General features: G+C 52.2%; 1 protein-coding gene across 1 annotated transcript; it reads right to left on the reverse strand.

Moving 5' to 3' along the window:
• Positions 1 to 1,091: 1,091 nt before the first annotated feature.
• On the reverse strand, positions 1,092 to 8,680 carry LOC127323706 (uncharacterized). The gene is made up of 3 exons (XM_051351827.2): positions 8,657 to 8,680; positions 1,544 to 1,645; positions 1,092 to 1,407 (listed from the first exon to the last, which is right to left on the reverse strand). Exons 1-3 carry the CDS (start codon positions 8,678 to 8,680, stop codon positions 1,279 to 1,281), a joined length of 255 nt encoding a protein of 84 aa, XP_051207787.1. The 3' UTR covers positions 1,092 to 1,278.
• Positions 8,681 to 19,633: the final 10,953 nt, after the last annotated feature.

The following is a 19,633-nucleotide window of genomic DNA, read 5'->3' on the forward strand; positions in this document are numbered from 1 at the left end:
ATTTGCTCACTCAATACAAGTTGTGGTACCTCTAGAACTCAGTTTGCAAGTTGTGGTACTAAACTGCACGTCTAATACAAGTTGTGGTACCAAAAGTGTATATGACTCAACTTCTGAAAGCTCTTTCTTTCATGACAGATTTCTAAGGACACTAACTTTATTAAATGGGTTTCTCTAGGACTCGGTTAACTGATAATCCCTCCACACCGGTTTACAGGGCAATTACGCATTTCGAGAGAAAAGTTTGACTACAATTTTGGTCAACAAAAAATAAGATATATATCATAAAAATTATACCATTGAAACTCCTTTTGAATATGAATCCAGTGGTATAATTTTCAATGGTATAATTTTTGTGGCATATATTTTATTTTTTGTTGACCAAAATTGTAGTCAAACTTTTTTCTCAAAATAGGTAATTGCCCTGTAAACCGGTATGGAGGGAGTAGTTAACTTAACTCTCACGATCTAAACCTTCTTCTCCACCTCCGACGAGAAACCACCGCCGGCTCCCCCGCAACCATCGTCGGCAAGACCGTCATCCACCCAGCATGCGGCCGGTGCGCTGCCGCGCACCTCGGCGCCCCGCCTTGCCCCAAGCTCCCCCACCGTCGGTCCGGCACTTCCCCGGCCATCCCTCTAAATTCGGCGAGCGTCTGCATCCTCTCCGACACCGGCACACCCCCCACCCCCACCCTAAATTTCTTTGCTCCCCTCCACAGCCGTCGGTGGCTCTGGGTCGCGCCCACCAAGAAGAAGAGATAGGAGAGGATAAGGAGGCACAACACGAATCTAGATGGACGGTGAAAAAAGTTACTGAGAATTAGCAAAACCGTTATTAAATAGCAAGCATATACTCCCTCTGTTCCATAATTTTTCGAACTAAAACCACAACAAGAAATATAAAACGGAGGGAATACATAATTACTTGTGTTCCATGTAGTAATGGCATTAGTTGTCTCGTGGCATTCGCATCGCCGAGATGCACAGGTCAAACTACTTAACGCGTGGAAATAAAACCAAAACTCACATGATTCATATCAGATCAGACTATGAAAAATCCAGAGCATACTCAATGTAAAATTCCCGTTGTTCGGCCCAGTAAAACGATATATTCAAACAAGGTATTCCCCCATAGAAACTGAAGTGTGGCATGCTTCCTGGAGTATTACAGATCTTCCTAGAGTCCTCCATACTACAATATTGAATACACACGCGGCTATCCAGCTGCTGAAGTTGCTGGGCATGATCTACCAACAACCAGGGGCACAAGGGTTTTTACGGGCACGATTTCCACGCGAGATTCATCAAGTCGCCATCCAAGTAGGGACGCAGATCCCACATAAGGCCGTAGACCTCGAGCTCCGCGGATGATGATTTAAGGGACAGTGACCTGACAATCCTTTCCTGCAGGAACAGTCAACAAAAAAAAGTGGATGAAATAGGTCTGTACCTTTTCATATTTGAGGCACGGTAATTCAATTCGAAAGCACGGGAGCAAACAAACATGAATCCGCAAATGGATGGACAGATGCGGATTTACCTGCATTGTATAGTCAAGCTTCAGCATTTTATGGACAAGGATCATCACCATAACGAGCGATGAATCGCGGTCGAGTTGATCTGCAGGCTGCTCCTCCTTTTCCTGCTACATGGAAGAATGTTACTTGGCGCAGTCATCAGTGCAAACAGCAGCTCCTCGTCTGATGAAAATGCTGTAGCAATTAACAGTGTCGAAAGGGAGAGGTGACCAGGACAGAGGCCTCTACCTCAATGAAGTGATACTCATGGTTCATCTTGTTATCAGCAACACTATAGTCCGAAACTTGTGTAGCACTAAGATTGGCTGTTAGTGTAGTGGCATAGGCATCTTCCACTAGGCATTGAAGTTCTTCGAGCAGTGCATTCGCTGAGCAGAAAGAAAAGGACAGCATAGAGGTTAACTGGAGTTCAGAGACATTAGAATTTACTAGTGCCACTTGGTGATAATTACTTCAGAAGCAAACCTTATACATCCGACACTATAACAGCAACAAAATGAAGAAAAAACAAGAAATCACAGTGGAATTGTGTGCCATTCTTATAATCTTTAGCAGAATTTGGAGCCAAACAGCCCGGTACTGGACAAATAAATAGAGCAGGGACTATCCACTGGCTAGTCAGCATTAAGATGATATTTGACAGAGACCTCTTGGGAACATTAGTTATAGTTATTCTATCATATAAAACATGTTCGGCCTTCCTGTTTGACATAGTTGTGTCTGAGCATTAGGGCTAATGCTGCCTATTCTACCCTAATATGCAGTTTTCTTCCCTTTCCAGCATGAGGATATGAATCTCTAGATAAAAGAGCTTTTGTACTATAGTAGGACCCTCCCACATCGAGAGGGAGACTTGGTTGGGTGAAGATGTGCCCGCTCCTAGCCCCACCCTCCCACCTCTAGCCCCGCCGCCGCCGACGAGCCCCTACCGGTAACCTCTCCTGCCCTCCACCCTCCTAACTCCGCCGGCGCCATGCCCTCCTCCGACGGGAGCAACGGCGACCGCCACCACCGGCGCAGCAACCGCTGGCACGGATCCGATGGCGCCTCCTCGAGCTCCGCCTCCCGCTCCTGCAGCGACGTGGCTCGCTCCCCACCGCGCGCCCCCACCCCCACCCCGATGGTGCCGCCGCAGCCCGCGGCTGCCACGACGGCCGAGGCCCGCCGCACCCCGCCGCCGCCGCCACCACCACCGCCGCGCGCCCTGGACCTCGCTCTGAAGTTCACCGCGCCTCCAACACTGCGCCGCGTGGACCAGATGCTGATGGTTGGGAGCAGCCCCGGCGCAAGAACCACCAGCGCCGCCGCCCTGGCCCTGGCCGCGTTGGAGCCCAGCAGCGCAGGCGCGGTGGAGGCAGGGCTCTGCTTCCGCTGCCTCGAGGCCGGCCACTCCGTGCGCGACTGCCCGAACGAGATTCGCTGCCGCAGGTGCCTCCTTTCAGGCCACGGCACTCGCGGCTGCACACCGGAGCAGCGCGCCCACGACCGCGCTCGCGCAAGGCTGATGGTCCAGGGCGGCGTCCCCAGGACGGCCGACGCGCGTCCAGCTGCGCGCAACCCACCCCCGCCGCCGCCGCCAACAACACACGCGTCGCCTACACACGCTCCCCCTGGCGCCGCCGCTGCGCCCTCCACCGACCCCGACGATCCGGTTCGAGTCATAATCTCCCGCTCGGTCGAGATCGAGGAATCAGAGAGGACGCTCGACCATCACGGGCACCAGGCCGGAGGTCTCCGTCGACCAAGTGGAAGCGCTGCTCTGTGCCTCCTTCGAGTTGGTCGTCGGCGTGTTCTCCGTCATGTTGCACCGCCCCGAGGATTTCCTTATCCTCTTCCACTCCATGGCCGCCTCCGACCGCGTGTCCGGCGAGCACTTCGTCAGCGACCCTAGCTTCTCCCTCCTGCTCCGCCCCTAGTGCAAGCTCGCCCACGCCGACCTGGGAAGGTTGGATCACCGCGTCGAGCTTGAACTCCGCGGCATCCCAGCCCAAGCCTGGCACATCTCCGCGGCTGACATATCCTCGGGAATGGATGTTGGATCGAGCAGCTCCACCCCCGCACGCGCTCGCGCGCCGACCTCGCCACCTTCCGACTGATGGCGCGCACCAGCGACCCGCGTTGCATCCGTCGCCGTGCTGTTCTGGAGATTGTCGAGCTCATCCCTGCGAGGCAGCACACCGACCCGCCGACCCTGAGGACGCTAAAGTACCCCATCGCCATCCGGCGTGCCGACCCCATCGACGCAGACGCCGCCACACCACCTGTCCATCCCACGGCCGGCGATGACGATGCTAATGGCGGCCGTGATGGGGCCGACCACGGCAATGACTCGACGCGTCATGGTCGCCAGCGGCGCCGCGGCCGCGGACGCAAGAGACGCTGCTCTGGCTCCGCCCAGGACGGGCGTGCCGACGGCGTGGCGGTCGACTCCGCCGGTTGGACGGGCGCTTCCCACACCCTACGCACCGATGGGGTCACCGTCGATGGTGGCTGGGGCCACGGCTGCCGCTCCCGCCCGGGTCCCGACAAGCTGAGATCGCTGGACCCATGTCCTGGTCAGCGTGGGCCACGCCGCCCTGGTCGTAGAGCCAAAGAGGGAAAAAGAAGGGAGAGGCAAAGTGGTGGCCAGGGCATAGATGGGACCGGTCAAGCTGTGGATCTCTCGGTCCCCTCCCCGACAGGATCTGCCTCTGCTGTGTTGGCCAATGGCCAATCGACATCCACGTCTGGTCCCCCGCCCACGAGAGAGGATCAGGGACAGTCCCCATCACCTAGCGCTCGAGACAAAAGTTGCGGCCACTCCTTTCCCTCTGCAACCTCCCCGATCGAGAATGGGGATCGGAGTGCCACAACGGCCGTAGAGCTCTGTGACAGCGAAGTGCCTGATTCCATGCTGGGAGAGGACGACGTTGGTCCTGGGATGGATCGCCTGCCGGCTCCTGGCGACGCTACCCCCACCACGGCGCCCGCCACCCACTTGGCTGCTTCTGCTGACCAGTCGCCGCTGACGCATGAGGGTTGTGCACCTCAAACAGGCACGAGTTTTCCCGCCACCGACGTAGCAGACGCAGATGCAACGGTTACTCCTCCGAGGATGATTCTACAGCGGCCCACGGCCCATGTATGCCCCAGTGCACCACGCGAAAAGCCAAGTCCAACACCCGGCCAGCCACTGCCCAGTGCGGTGCCATCCACGGCCCGCAACCCATCTCGTTTCGCAACTCCGCCGATCACGCTGCGCCGCCGTGGCCGTGCCACACCCCGCTCCTGGACCTTGGGGGAATTTCTCGCTGAGGCCACCAAAAACCTCACCACCGCCCTCCCTACCCCTGTTCGACGCTCACGGAGGCCGCCGCTGAACTTCTCGCCGCGCCGGGGCAGGTCTGCGACATCTGCTCGCGCTAAGAACGCAGCGCCACCCACTGCGGAACGACGCGCCCAGGTCCAGCTCCTCCGCACCCTGGGGATCATCGGAGCCAACCAGAAGATCACCGCCGCTGAGCTCAAAGCTTACGATGGCCTCTTCGCCGTGCCGATCCCGTTCTCTGTCCTCGCTGCCGTCGCCGCGCTGGTTGACCGCGAGTTGCCACAGAACGTCGACGCGCCCGCGATCACTGTGCTGCCGTCGGGCAGCCCCGCTGGGGTTTAGCGTCGTTGCGCTACCTCTCCTGTCGACCCCTTTGCTTATGGAGCACGGTCTTAGGATTATTTGTTGGAACGTGCATGGGTTGAACGCGCGAGTCCGTCGCCTAGCTATTCGCACGCTGATCGACTCTTCTGGCGCCACGATTGTATGTTTCCAAGAAACAAAGATGGAGTTGATTTGCTCATCGGTTGTGCTTGAGACATTGGGACCTGAATTCGACGAGTATGTGTACTTGCCAGCCCTTGGCACGCGTGGTGGGATCCTGCTCGCTTGGAAGAGCCAGGTTGTGACTATCACTGACCCCGAGTTCTCCACGTACACGCTCTCCGCGAGGGTGGCCACGACTCGTGACTCCCCTGCCTGGTGGATCACGATCGTCTACGGGCCGCAAAGCGACGCTGACAAAATTGCGTTCTTGCGCGAGCTTCGCGACGTGCGTGCGGAGTGCCCCGGACCTTGGTTGCTATGTGGTGATTTCAACCTCATATACCTCGACGAGGATAAGAGCAACGACAACCTGAACCGGCGGATGATGGCCATATTCCGACGTCTTCTCAACGACCTTGCGCTCAAAGAGCTATACCTAAATGGGCGCAGGTACACGTGGTCGAACGGCCAAACACCGCCTACGTTGGTGCTTCTGGACCGGTTCTTCTGCACCACCGTTTGGGAGGATTCCCACGCCGACTGCCACCTCCGGTGCATGGCCTCTGTGGTCTCTGACCACTACCCGTTGTTGCTCAACTGCGCTCCGCTCCCACTCGCGTGCCGCCGGTTCCGGTTCGAGGAGTTCTGGATGCAGCTGGATGGATTCCACGAGACAGTGGCGACGGCTTGGTCATATGTGCATGATCCTGACCTGTTCCGTCGGCTAACGATGCGGTTGCAAGCCACCGCACGTGCTCTAACGAGTTGGAGCGCCAAGTCCGTGGGCGGCGTCAAGCTCAAGCTCGCGATCGGCCGGGAGCTGATTCTCAAATTCGATGCGGCGCAAGAGGATAGGGTGCTGTCTCCGCACGAGTCCTGGCTACACAAGCAGCTCAAAGTCGCGTACCTGGAATTTGCCTCGCTGGAGCGAGCCATCGCCCGGCAGCGCTCCAAAATCGCTTGGCTGAAAGACGGGGACGCGAACACAGCGTTCTTCCACTGCCAGTGCAGTTACAGACGACAGAAGAACATGATCAGCGCGCTGCAACATGGCGACTCTCTGCTCACAGGGCAGGCTGATATGGCGGAGGCTGCGTTCGCGCACTTCGATGACATGCTGGGCACGGCTGCTATGCGCGAGCACACGCTCAACCTGGAGCACCTCATTGCGCCGGATGCCGACCTGGACGACCTGGTCGCGCCCTTCTCGGCGGATGAGATTTGGGAGACGGTGAAGCAGCTGCCGGCGCACAAAGCCCCCGGCCCGGACGGATTCACCGCGGAATTCCTCCGTGCGTGTTGGAGCATCGTCAAGCACGACATCGTCGACGTCTTCCAGCAACTCTTCGAGCTTCGTGGCCGTGGTTTCCACCACCTCAACCAAGCGCTGTTGACCTTGCTCTCGAAACGCGCCGACGCGAGCTCTCTCGGCGATTACCGGCCCATCAGCCTGATTCACCTGATCGCCAAGGTGTTCACGAAGATGCTCTCGCTTCGGTTGGCGCCTAAGCTCGGACGGCTGATTAGCGCTAATCAGAACGCGTTCATTCCGGGGCAGAGCCTGCACGATTAGTCCATAGGGGTTGTCATTAATCACCAAAACCACATATAGGGGCAATATACCCTTACAGTTTGCGACCAAGACGGTTGATGCTAATTTATAGCTTGACCTTAACCAGCGCCTTCCCGATTGATGCTAGGAGTCCACCACCCATGAGCCAAGAAGAAGCCACCGAACCTCCCATGACCCAAGATGAACCGTTGGAGAAGGAGTATGACGAGCATGAGCATGGTGACAATGATTTTGAGATCAATGAAAACAATGTTGGTGATTTGGACGCAAGAGGACATGGACCACTCCATTCCTTATTCCCGATGTTACGCCTCAGACTCGGATGATGATGGTCCCGATGAAGATCTTGATGAGGATGGGTTGATGGCTAAAGAAGCCGAAAGATCCGACATCTTCAAGAAGGTAACTGGACGGGATATTCGGATAACATTGTACCGAGATGTTAGTCTTGCGGATGGGGTCGTGGTTGATGGTGGAAAAAGTTTACTTCTTGGAGCTAGGTCAATTTCCAAGCGGGATGTGGATCACAGGACGAATGTGATAGTTAAAGGGCTGACGTTCGATACTGTGGTGACCCTGCATACCACTGCATGTTGTAGTATGCCAGTCGTTGACATAACATGTGCGAAGTACCATTCCGCAAATATTACATCCCTTAGAGTGATACAACAGAAAAACATAGCTGGTCTTTATTTTACTCACATAATATTACAAGCCACATATGTACATCACATTGGAGCTCCTCATGGGTCCAGAGAGGATAACTCGGTAGTTCTAGATGAATCTTACTTAACCTATGAACTATAGGTAGTAATAGACGAAGTACCATTACTATTCGAGCAGCTAAATACTATAGAGTTCGGTACTGCTCGACTACTGCTACTTGCGGTGCCTAAGCATTGTTCCCTTCTGGAACCTCCTCCGTTCCGTAGAAGATAAGGTAGTCCACCCCTTCTACCCCTCCGGATAGATCTGGTTCTTCATAGCAGATCTCATCTGCTCCTTCCACTCCTTCATTGGCTTCCTCTAAGTGATTCAGGCAATCTAAGCAGGGGATTATAAGAGGGATGAGTACAAGCGTACTCAACAAGTTCATTATAGGAAAGAGGTGTTTTATGCACTAACTACAGCACTAGACCAGAAAGTCGTAGGCCAATGCAGGTTATTGTAAGTATTTCTTCAAAAGGTTGCGTTTATTCTGAAGAGCTATGTCCGTCAGCCTTCACCGGGTGTCTAGAACTTCATGGAGTTCCTTTCCGGCCACGTTCGCAGTTCCAAAACCCGGAACAAGGAGTGACAAGCTACGATTTGATACACTCTGCATAGGTGTGTTGCTTTACCCATAAGAGATCTTAACCTTGGTGCCAACCGGCCAGCTTTCCTGTCCACACTTCCGTGGTGTGAGGCCCGGTATAAGGTCTTAGCCAATCATTGCATTTCTCCGCGACCCCGCACACCTACCCTTGTTACAGTTTTGACCTTGGGTCCTCGCCGGTCTGTTCCGACCTCGACTAATACCCCCGTCGGTCAGCATACCCCATTGGGTATCATCCAACCTCGGTACCTTCGCCGGTCTTCTGCAACCCATCATACACCACATTACCGTGAGGACTTAAAGGTTCCCCACCCATCCAGTTGTTCCCTCGGGAGACAACTGCTACGGTAAGCGCATCCTTTGATGTGTGAAAGGAAGAAACACAACTGACTACTCTGCTCCACTCCAGATCTTATGGTTAACACGGGTATTACGGCACAAGAATCACTGGACGGCATTTGTTGTTAATCCTAGATGGATATAAACCCATTGCAATGGAACCTCCACCACACTTATACCATGGTTCCATTACCCACCACATAGTCATATTCATAGTTGTGAAAATAATACTTTGCTTTTAATGCAGTAGTGATAAGTATAGTACTTTGCAAGTAATTTGGTAAAAATACTCAAATTGACATGAGCAAGCGATGAACTTGCCTGATGGCTGCAAGGTAGTGCAGTTGGATTGTTTGGACTTACCCTGGTCCTCTGTGACATAGGCATCCCCAATGGGCCTGCCGAAGATGGTACCCGGGGTTTACTGAAGGCCCGCGACTCGATGAATATGAAGATTCGGAAGCCCAAGTTAGTATTAAGAAAAGCTAGAGTTGTATTACGAAAAACATACTTGTAATCTTACGGGATGAGTTAGAAACCTTCCCGGACTCTGTAACCTGTGTATTGTGAATCCCTCGACTCCACCTCCTATATAAGGGGGAGTCGAGGGACAAAGAGAGGATCGATTCATTGTCTCACGCAACCCTAGTTTTCACATCGTCGAGTACTTTTCGGCTGAAACCTTCGAGATCTACTTGCCCTCTACTTCCGCTAAAACCCTAGTCTACAATCCGTAGGCATTGATAAGTTAATCCCTTGTCAATTGGCGCCGTCTGTGGGAATTGGAGGTGTTAAGGATCTGATCTCGATGGCACGTTCAAGATCGTCGACTTCGTCAACTGCAAGCAACGCGATGGACAGAGGTAAACATATCGAAACTGGTCTAATTGATTTTGTTCCTCACCCGCCCTCCCGTTTGGATTCATATGCGTATCTGGAGGAGCCCATGAAGATGACGTTCGGAAAGTTCCACTTCCGCGTCGAGAAAGAAGGAGCGTATCGTCTCGAAATTCCGATCTCGTCGGGATTATCAGCGGTCGATCCCGATTTTTTGAGTTCTGCATCGTCAATCGAGTCAGGCGACGAGGAAACTTCGTCGCCACGCTTCATCAGTACTGTGGCAAGCGAAAAACTCGCCATGATCTTCAGCGACATGTCTTTCGAGTCATCTGCGGACTCCGATATAAGCAATGACCCGACCAACATAGACAGCTTCAACTTCATCGACAGATCCAATGTTGTGGGGAAGGTCTTCACCACTCTCTATGTTGGTGTCACCAAACCTGACAAAGTTCAGAATCCAAAATATCATCAGATCTACGCCATTGGAGAAACAAGTCGCCCACAGGAGGAGACGTCAGAGAACTTCGACGATGCGGGAAATCCGTATGTCGACCCTGCAGACCTCACTCGAGGTTTAGGAACAAAATATGTTGGGCCTGGAGTGCGGCAGATGATACAATTTCCGCAGGCAGTATGGGATAGAGTTGCGAGAGCCATTGATGGCACAGAACCAATGACTGTAACGGCGACACCTGAGGAGTTACAAGCATATCAATATAGACTTGCACGTATCAGGCGGGAGCTCGAGAAACAAAAAAATGATTTGGATAGGAGGCAGGAAGCGGCTTCCGCGTCAAGCAGGAGAAGGGCGGAGTTGAGTCGACAATCTGGCACTCCGGGAGATAGTCACAGAGCAGCTCGAAATAGGGCAAGATCGCGGATGCAGAATATACCTGAGGCAGATAGGGAGAATCTGGTTCAAAACCTCGACATGTCCTTTATGTCGATAGACACGAGGGGGAACATTATCCCTAAGACACCTGTCGAGGGTACTCCTCGGCAATGCCCTCCGATTGGGGCTTAGGGTTGATGGAATCCTGTAGGCTGATACGAGAAATCGGTTAACAGACAAGCGGGGAGAGCGATTTACCCAGGTTCGGGGCCCTCGATGATGTAAAACCCTTACGTCCTGCCTGTCTGATCTTGATTACGAAAGTAATGGGTTACAATGGGGTGCCGAAGGTTTCGGCTGTGGTCTCGTCGAGAGGCTAAGCGCTGCTGCTACCTAGCTCTAAACTTGTGGCGGCTAAAGTTGCTAAGATCGATCCCCCCTCGGCAGTCCCTCTCCTAGCCTTTATATAGGAGGCCAGGTCCCGAGAGATCTGTCCGGGTACGACTAGGTTTACAAAAGACCTAGCGCTAAGCTTTCCTTGTTCGGCTCCTCTCTGCCTTGTTCTTCAAGGAGTCTTCTCCAGCACCGTCGCAGTGGCCCACCTTCCCATCGGATGTCTTGATGGGCCTCCAGTTGGGCCGCACAGGATAGGGCAATGCCAGTTACCCGAAGGGTAATGCCCACGTCAGTAGTCCCCGAGTGTCTAGCCGAAGATGTTTCGGGTAGAGACTGAAGCGTGCCTCCATCGAATGTTCTTCTCCCTTGATTGTTCTTGTCCATCTTGTAGCTGCGTTGTCTTCTTCTATCGGGTGCGCGTCCAGCGCTCCCGATGGGAGTAGCCCCCGAGTCTAGGTACGGATGCTTGCAATCCGTGCGTAGACTCAAGTTGTGCCACTCAAACGTCTTCTTCTGCCGAAGTTTTTCGCAAGTCTCCATAGGCCATCCGATACATTTGTACCGGGGCTTGTACCTTTAGTAAGGTTTGAACATGCAAAGGATATTGAGTAACGCGCCCAGCTTTTGCTGGTTAACTGCCGATGGCAAAACAACGTCACCCTACACAGAATCAAGTCCCCGGGCATGATCCTGGAGTGCAAAAAAGTTTTATCGGGTGCGCGTCCAGCGCTCCCGATGGGAGTAGCCCCCGAGTCTGGGCACGGGCGCTTGTGACCGGGTGCAGACTCGAGCTAAGCATTCCATCCTTTTCTTCAAATATTTCTTCACAGTAATATCTTCGAGTTCACGTTTTATCGGGTGCGCGTCCAGCGCTCCCGATGGGAGTAGCCCTCGAGTCTAGGTGCGGATGCTCGCGATCCGTGCGTAGATTCAAGTTGACCACCCGATGCTTTTCGTTTCTCTTCGGATGCCTTCGGCGGGCTTCACGACGTCACTGATGACGCAATCACTGCTACGATTCTGACTGACAGGACACGACCTGTTGGGCCCATCCTACTTCAGCGTGGTTCTGTTTCGAGAAACGACCGCTACTCTTGTACAGTTACCAAGACGCCTCCTCGATTTCTGCGATCATGGATGAAAAGAGGGTCCTCTTTAACGAATTGGAAACAGCGACACGTGCCCACTCATCCCTCAGTTTTCCTTGCGCTTTTATAATCTTTCGGGGCAAGTTCATCTTTTTCCACATTTCATCCTTTCGCCCTTTTCTTCTTTTTCCATCTTACTTATTCACAACCAATGCGCCGCCGCCGCCGCTTCCAGATCTTCCCCAGATCCAACAATGGTGAAGAAGAAAAGCTCCACCATCGCCACCAGTTCTGCTAGAGGCGGTACTGGGGCCAAAGCTTCCCCAAATCCACCGAAAAGAGGTGCTCCGGACGTTCCTCCTCCAGCTCCGGCGCCGCCAGCGCCATCAAGTTCCACGGCTGGATCCAACCCCGGCGATTGGCCGGCGTCTACTGCCACAAAACGTGATGAAAAGAAGGCTCGGAGCCTTGGATTAATTCCGTCTGACGAGGGGAATGTCATTCTCCCAGGTGCGATTTCACGGCCCAATCCTCCCGCTGGTTTTACCGTGATGTTCTTGTCATTTTTGTACCGAGGTCTCTCACTTCCTGCCCACAAGTTTCTCCATCACCTTCTTCGGGTTTACGAGATCCAACTATGGCAGCTGACCCCCAACTCAATCCTTCACCTTGCTGTTTTTATCACCCTTTGCGAAGCGTTTTTAGGCATTGAGCCTCACTTTGGGTTGTGGAAGAAAATTTTCTTCGTAAAAAGATACAACAGTAGTGGCGGATCCTTTGTCATTGGGGGAGTTGGGTTTGTCGTTCCCACGGAAGTTAATTACTTCAACTTTCCGACGAGAGAGTCCGTTCAAGGATGGAGACTGAAGTGGTTCTACATTAGGGATTCTTCAACAATCGAAACCCAGCTTCCTCACTTCTCCGATGTTCTCGAAGCCAAGCCTAAGCAATCTTGGAAGAATACCCTTTCTCCCGATGAAAAGCCAGCAGTCGACAAGTTATTTGATAAATTTCTCCAGATCAAAGGAGCCGAAGGCCAAACCATGATAGGTACAGAGGTAGCCGCTGTGTTTCTGAAACGTCGAGTTTAGCCGATCATGGTTAGGGCTCACCCGATGTGGTTATATTCGGGTCCCAAGGATGAGACCAGGATAAACATCGCTGAGTTATCTGAAAAGGAACTGCTTGATGAAGTTTGTCGCCTTACTCACTTCAGCCAGGAAGATTCAATCCCACTGATATCTTCCCATCCGCCTTTTGATGCCGATCATCCGCCAATGGAAGTAAGTTTTCTTCTCCATACTCTTATTGCGTCGTTTCCCTCGATCGATATGATTGTCATTGTTCTTACTCGTTCTACTTCGACAGATCCCCGAGGTTCCTGGAGATAGTTCTGAAGGAAGGGATTCCTCAGCCCCTGTAGGATTTCAAGCTGGAGAGAATGCAAGCCCAAAGGATGAACGCGATGACCCGATAAACTCTGAAGCTGACTTTACCAATCCTCCACCCCCAGCCAACGATATTAGCGACACAGCGGGGTCAATGCGTGATGATGACGCTGATCATGCTGCCTTTGTTGATGCAGCTGTGGAGGAGGCAAAAGCTTCGCCTGCGAAGAGATCATCCGGCGGTTTTGCTCACGAAGATGATCTCTTCGACCTGTAAGTTCTCGCTTCCTTTCCCAGAATTTGTGTTCTACCCTTATCCTTCATACTCTTTTCTTGACTTTGCCAAATTTTCTTTTCCGCAGCGACGAAGGTTTCATCGAGCCTCCACCTAAAAAGGCCAAATCTGGCGCTGCTCTGCCGAATCCTGCAGCTTCCGAGGCTTCGGCCCCTGCTGCGGTTCCCGCGGCCCAAATATCGACTGCTACCTCCCTTACCAAAGGGAAGAATACTCCTTCGACTGCTGCTGCCGCAACTCCTTCTTCAGGGAAACCTGTAAGTCTTTTTTCTGCCATATGCAAGCTTTCGTGAGTGGACATTGATCAATAATCCCTCATCAAGTATCTGTTCTTCCTCTTTTTTTTAAGGATTTGCGAGCTGTCATATCTTCTTTAGAGACTTTCGCCTCCCAATTCACTTCCTTGGAGGCCGACAAGGCTCGACTGCAAAAGGAGGTCAAGTCTACTTCCTCGAAATTGGAGGGCGCAATAAAGATAGCTGCCGAAGCCCGCCAGGAGGTCGACTCCCTGAAGGAGGAACTTGAGGGGCTGAAGAAGAGGCTGAAGGATGAAGAGGCATCCAGATTGGCCGTTGAAGCTTGGGCAATTGAGAAGGATGATCTTCTTCGCCAATCTTCCTTAGCTTTGCTTGGTAATACCCTTTCTGCTTTCTTGTTGACTATTGCTTTGCAAATTCAATCCTTTGTTAATAAACTCCTCTTATTCTGTTTTTCACAGAGGCTGCCGATATCCCTGTTGAAGCCCTGGATAAGCTGCCGAACAATTCCCCGGCGAGCGCTCTGTCGATGACTCTCGCTTCTCATCAGCTTACACAGGACCTCCTCCAGAAGGGTAAGGGAGCTATGGCGCGGATGCACTCGATGATCTTCCCCAAGATTAATCAAGACAAGACTTTGGGGCAGCTGATCGACGCTTTCGCCATCAACACCAAAGAGGTTATCGAGGTATTCAAACGTACTTCGCGTACCTATGGCGCCCTCCTAGCCTTTCAACTCATGATGGGTCATGGCTTCAAAGCCAATATTGAGGAGATGTCTAAAGAGCTGCCGAAAGAACAAGATGGGCGACTTGTCGACCTGGGTGTCTTTAAAACCTCGGCTCTCAAGTGTGCTCGCCAACTTCTTGAACTGGTTTCCGCAAAGAAATCATCAGCTGGTCCAAGCCTGTCAAACCAGACCCAAGCCCCCTGATTGTTGTAACTTAGTTTGATTGAAACAATGTCTTGCCATGAGACTTGCGTGGTTGTAATGAATTCCATGCTGGCAATGTTGCCAGTGCACTCTTATTATGACATATTTACTTGCACTCTCCCGATGGGAGTATCTTTCAATGCCGAATCCAAACAGTCCGTCATGCCTTTTTAACAATGTCTTGCAGGTTTTCCCTGTGCCTGCATTTGTTGACGATTCTTCGGGTGCTGTCTCTGAGATTGATCGACTCCAACGGATGAAAGATCGGATCACACAGATGGAGAAGGATATGCGCAGCACGTATGCCTTGGCTGCTATTATCGAAAGGAAGGGCGATCTTGCAGCTGACGTAGAGCGCTATGCTCTTGCTGAATTACATAGGGCCACAGAAAGTTTGAACTGTAAGCCCCCTTGCCACGTTACTCCTTGTTTTTCTGCGAAATACATCATCTTAACTTCCCTTGTTTCCTTTGCTAGTCATAGCTCTGAACCCTGCTGAAGAGAACAGGCGAATTCACGACCGTGTGAACGCATTGACTCAGCTCTCATCGTTGGATGAGGTCTTCTGGAAAGAGCACTCGAAGGCTTCGGCTGTCGCGAAATTCCAAGATCGAGTCCAGTAGGTCCATCGCTTCTTCGACAAATGCTACAAAGGGCTGAGAGTGATATGGAGGACGATGTTTCCTTTAAACGCGGTCCCTCCCACGCTGTTGACTTTGATGTCAGAATTCAGCAACACCAAGAAAATCCGAGACTTGGTTCGAGCTCAACTTTTTGCAGGAGCCAGATTCACACTTGCCCTCGTCCTCGTGCGGTACCCTTCGGCAAACTTGCTGGCGATTGCCAATGCGGTTGGTGATTTGGAGCCGGTGTACCCAAAGGTGGTACTGCCTTCCAATATAATTGTTGACAGGCTTGAAGAATCTTCGAAGGTATCTGAAGAAAAAGAAACTCCGCAAGGATAAGTTGGGGTCGTGTCCCTGTTGTAAATAGAATACTTTATTACCTACTACATCCAAGTGCTTGGATTGTTAGGTTTAAACTATTTTTGTCGGTAGGTGCATATGTACGCACTTTTACCATGTTAATGCCGTTGGCATACTTTGGGGGAGCAAATTTTAATTACTCGTTTAAGCGCATGTGTGTTGGTTGGTCAGCAAATTATTTGAGTGATTAGCTCGTGTTGCGGGTCTTGCTAAACCCGTTGTATGTGCAACTTTGCTTTCAACCGATGTATGTCCTGACAGCAGCTCCCGAATATATCGGGTGCACTAGTTCTGCCGATGACTCCGTCATTCTTTGATGCTTCCGTAAGTAAAGCATCGAACGTGGGTCGTTAATGTACGTGTTTCCTGATCCTTGCTATTTACGGCACTCGTTGAGGCATCTATAGCGGGGGAAAAGAGCAGGGTTCCCGTTGATTCATGATCCTTGCTATCTGCGGCACTCGTTAAGGCATCTATAGCAAAGAACAGGGTCCCCGTTGTTTCATGATCCTTGCTATCTGCGGCACTCTTTGAGGCATCTATTAGCGAAGGAAAAGAACAAGGTCCCCGTTGTTTCATGATCCTTGCTATTCACGGCACTCGTTGAGGCATCTATAGCGAAGGAAGAGAGCAAGGTTCCCATTGATTGAGCATCCGTTAGCACTTCGTAGTTTCAGAGGCTTTTTGGAATGCAATCTTTGGGCTTGTTCTTCATCGCACCATTGTTCGCCGAAATACGCAAACGAGGTTTATGATGATGTGGCTGCGAACTGCTGCAATGCTTTTAAGAAAACAAAACTTGAGTTCTCGTTAATAAGGTAAGCAAAAACTAAGGGGCGAAGACAAAAGGCCCTGTTGAAAAGAGAAAACTAAATACTATCCATCCGCTTTAAGCAAGAGGAGGGTTCTTCTTATCTTCTAGCTTGTCTATCGCGTCAACGATTTTGGAAGCGTCGTTGATTTCGCCAGGAGTCCCGGCGGTGATTGCCAGTGTCTTGTTTTCTTCTATGGCTGCTGTGCCAGTAGCTGCCGAAGTCTTCACTGGCGAAGCTTCTAAGGTAAGATCAGCTGGCTTCTTCTTCGTCTTCCTGACGCGTTCATCTTCCTTACTATCGTGTGCTGACGATTTTGAAGGAAGATCATCGACTTCTTGCTTTGCCCCAAACTTCGCAGCGATCCTCTGAAAGTCGCGATCACAATTGTCCGAGCGGGAGAAACTTCCATAGACTGTGATATTTGTCCCATTACTCCCAGGAATTTTCAGCTTGAGGTATGCGTAATGCGGCACAGCCATGAACTTGGCATAAGCCGGTCTTCCGAGTATAGCGTGGTACTGTGATTCCCAGTTTACGACTTCAAACTCGATCTTTTCCTTCCTGAAGTTGTCGGATGTGCCAAAGACGACGTTCAAGTGAACTTTTCCAAGAGAGTACGCCGGTGAAGTGGGGAGAATTCCATGGAAATAGGTGTCTGTCTCTTCTAGCATTCTCATGGTGATCCCCATGCTTTTGATTGTGTCAACGAATATCAGGTTTAATCCACTTCCACCATCCATGAAGATTTTGCTCATTTTGAATCCTCCGACTTGCGCCTCAACGACTAAGGCAGCGTGCCCTGGCTTTGGGATTGTCATCGGGTGATCCGCTCTGCCGAACATAATGCTCTGAGACGACCACTCGATATATTCGGGAATGTTGGCCATAATGCTCTCCGCCAGATTTATCTCTCGGGTGAGCTTCTTCATTTCCCTTCTCGAAACACCTGTCCTATGGATCATGCTCATCTGCCCACGTGGTGGTGGAAACGACTCGTTGGGGTTATGAGGCTGAACCTGTTGGACCTGGTGCTGAGGCGGAGGTGGCGGTGGTGGTGGCTGTTGCTTTATTCTTTGGATGAGCTTCTGCATTTCGATGAACTGTCGACAATCTCTGAGTAGGTGATTTGACTTCTTCTTGTTGTCTTTAGAATCGATGTACGAGTGCATATAGCAGGGAGCATTTATCTGTTCAGCGAAGGGTAGCTCAGGAGTCCTCTGTGGTCGCGGTTTGTAGTTGCCACGGTTTCCAGAGTTGTTCCAGTTGCCGTCCTGTCGATCATCTCGCCTGTCGTCGTACCGATCGTCCTGCCGATCGGAATACCCTGCAGCTACCAGGTTACTGTCGTCATAACTGCGGTCTTTTCTTTTCTTATGGCGATCCCTTCGTCCACCCGAGTCGTGCTTCGGCTGATCGTCGTCTTCGTCGTCACTGCGTTGCCGTGGCCTTCGTACGTTGTCTTCGCCATCAGCCCAGCTGTTGGCGATTTCCATTAACTTGGTTATGGTTTTCGGCTTCTTGCGCCCAAGTTCCTCTATGTAGGCCTCGCGCCGGAAACCGTCGCTGAAGGCATCGATTGCTCTGTCGATGGAAACATCTTCGGCAGCGTTGAGGAGTTTGGTGAATCTGCCGATGTATGCGCGCATCGACTCCTTCTGCTTCTGTTGGCAATGCCGCAATTCCTCGATCCCGACAGGCCTCTTGTATGTTGCTTGGAAATTTGCGACGAAAGCGTCCACTAGGTCATCCCATGATTTGATGGAACCTTTCGGCAGGCCTCTTAACCATGCTCGTGCCGAGTCTTTCAGGTAAAGCTGCAAACACTGCATTGCTGCTATCTGATTTCCCTTGTGCAGAATCACAGTCTGTAGGTAGTCGTCTATCCATGACCTCGGCTCCTGCTATCCATCGTACTTAGCGGCGTCAGTAGGGGTAGGTTTGAATTTCTTGGGCGGCATCGACTCACGGATCTTGTAGCTCAAGCAGTCGGCTCCCCGCAGCTCGCCGTCGTACTCTTGGCTTTCGTCTGAGGCGTCACTGTCGTATTCCTCCCTAGCGGCGCGTCGTCGCCTTGCTTTATCGATTCTGCTCTGGGTGATTTCATCTCGAGCGTCTCTCGAACGATGCTTTGAACCACTGGCCTGTAACGTGGTCTTTTCCTTCCGGGGGACCAAGTTGTCTCCTAAGATTGCGAGGCTCTCTAAGGCGCCTCGGTGAGCTTGAGCCATAGAACCTTCAGGTCGTTGGTTGATGAGGTACGCCGCGAGATTGGCAGTTGCTCCCTCGATGGTTTTGGGCCGTGGCATGCCCGCAGTATCCGTAGTCATGAAGGACTTGGTCAGGTTCAACGTGATTTCCCTAGCATCATCTTCCGAAAGCCTGGACAACCTCGATCGGTGCTTCCCTACGCCGTGACTGCTTCGGGAGGCGCTTCCTCGCGAGCCCCTCCGTCGTTCGCTAGATTGTTCTGCAGCGAATAGACGTTTCTCGAGGGTGGCTTGTTCTTTCGATAGACGCTCCCGGTTTTTCTCCAATATAGAGCGATAGGCGTTGAGGGTTCCAACCGAAGTTCCGGCGGGGAGTGATGTGTTATTAAGCACGGCCGCTCTGGCTGCTGCCCACTCTTCCTCCGCAATGGTGTAGTCGCTGTTGTTGTTACTGGTGCTGTTTTCGAAACTTGGTCGCCTGCTGGAGCGAGGGGTGTGATCTCCATCTCCCCTACTTCTCGCGTTTCCTGTGTTATTGGCGGCATAAACTTGGTGGTGCGCCGCTTTCCAGGTGGCCCCCATGGCGAAGCTGTCGACACTATCCTCTCCCGATGAATATTGGGCGCTGCAGATGAACGGTGTGTCGCTCGATCCCAATCCGTGCCTGGTGTCGCAGTTCAAGCAGTAGTACGAGGTCATCTTTGAAGACGCGGGATTATCGGATCCAACCGACATTGAAGATGTCGACCGAGGGGTCGATGACGAGGATGGGCTTGTCGAGTCCGCTAGGTCCGCCGAGAGGTCGACGAACGATGACACACTTGGCTCCGCAGCCGACGGCGGTGATTTCCTCGCTGACCTGGGGGCGTACGGTTCTAGCAGTCGAAGGATTCCTTCTGCGTTGACGTTGTAGTGGACGCTGCCGAACGTCATCTCCATGTTTCCTTGTAGATCTGAGAAGGTCGAGCGGGAAGAGTCGCTATGCGGGGTGAACTCGTAGGAGCCGAATCGAATCGGGCTTCCTAGGCTTG

The sequence above is a fragment of the Lolium perenne genome, chromosome 4 (assembly GCF_019359855.2).
Source record: "Lolium perenne isolate Kyuss_39 chromosome 4, Kyuss_2.0, whole genome shotgun sequence".
NCBI classification, from domain to species: Eukaryota; Viridiplantae; Streptophyta; class Magnoliopsida; order Poales; family Poaceae; genus Lolium; species Lolium perenne.

Coding starts and splice junctions, on each gene's coding strand:
- LOC127323706 (XM_051351827.2), bottom strand. CDS start 8,680: ATGCCGTCCAGTGATTCTTGTGCC. Junction 1,646..8,656: donor CGTCCAGTGATTCTTGTGCC/GTAATACCCGTG, acceptor TCCATGTAGCAG/GAAAAGGAGGAGCAGCCTGC. Junction 1,408..1,543: donor AGCTTGACTATACAATGCAG/GTAAATCCGCAT, acceptor CTGTTCCTGCAG/GAAAGGATTGTCAGGTCACT.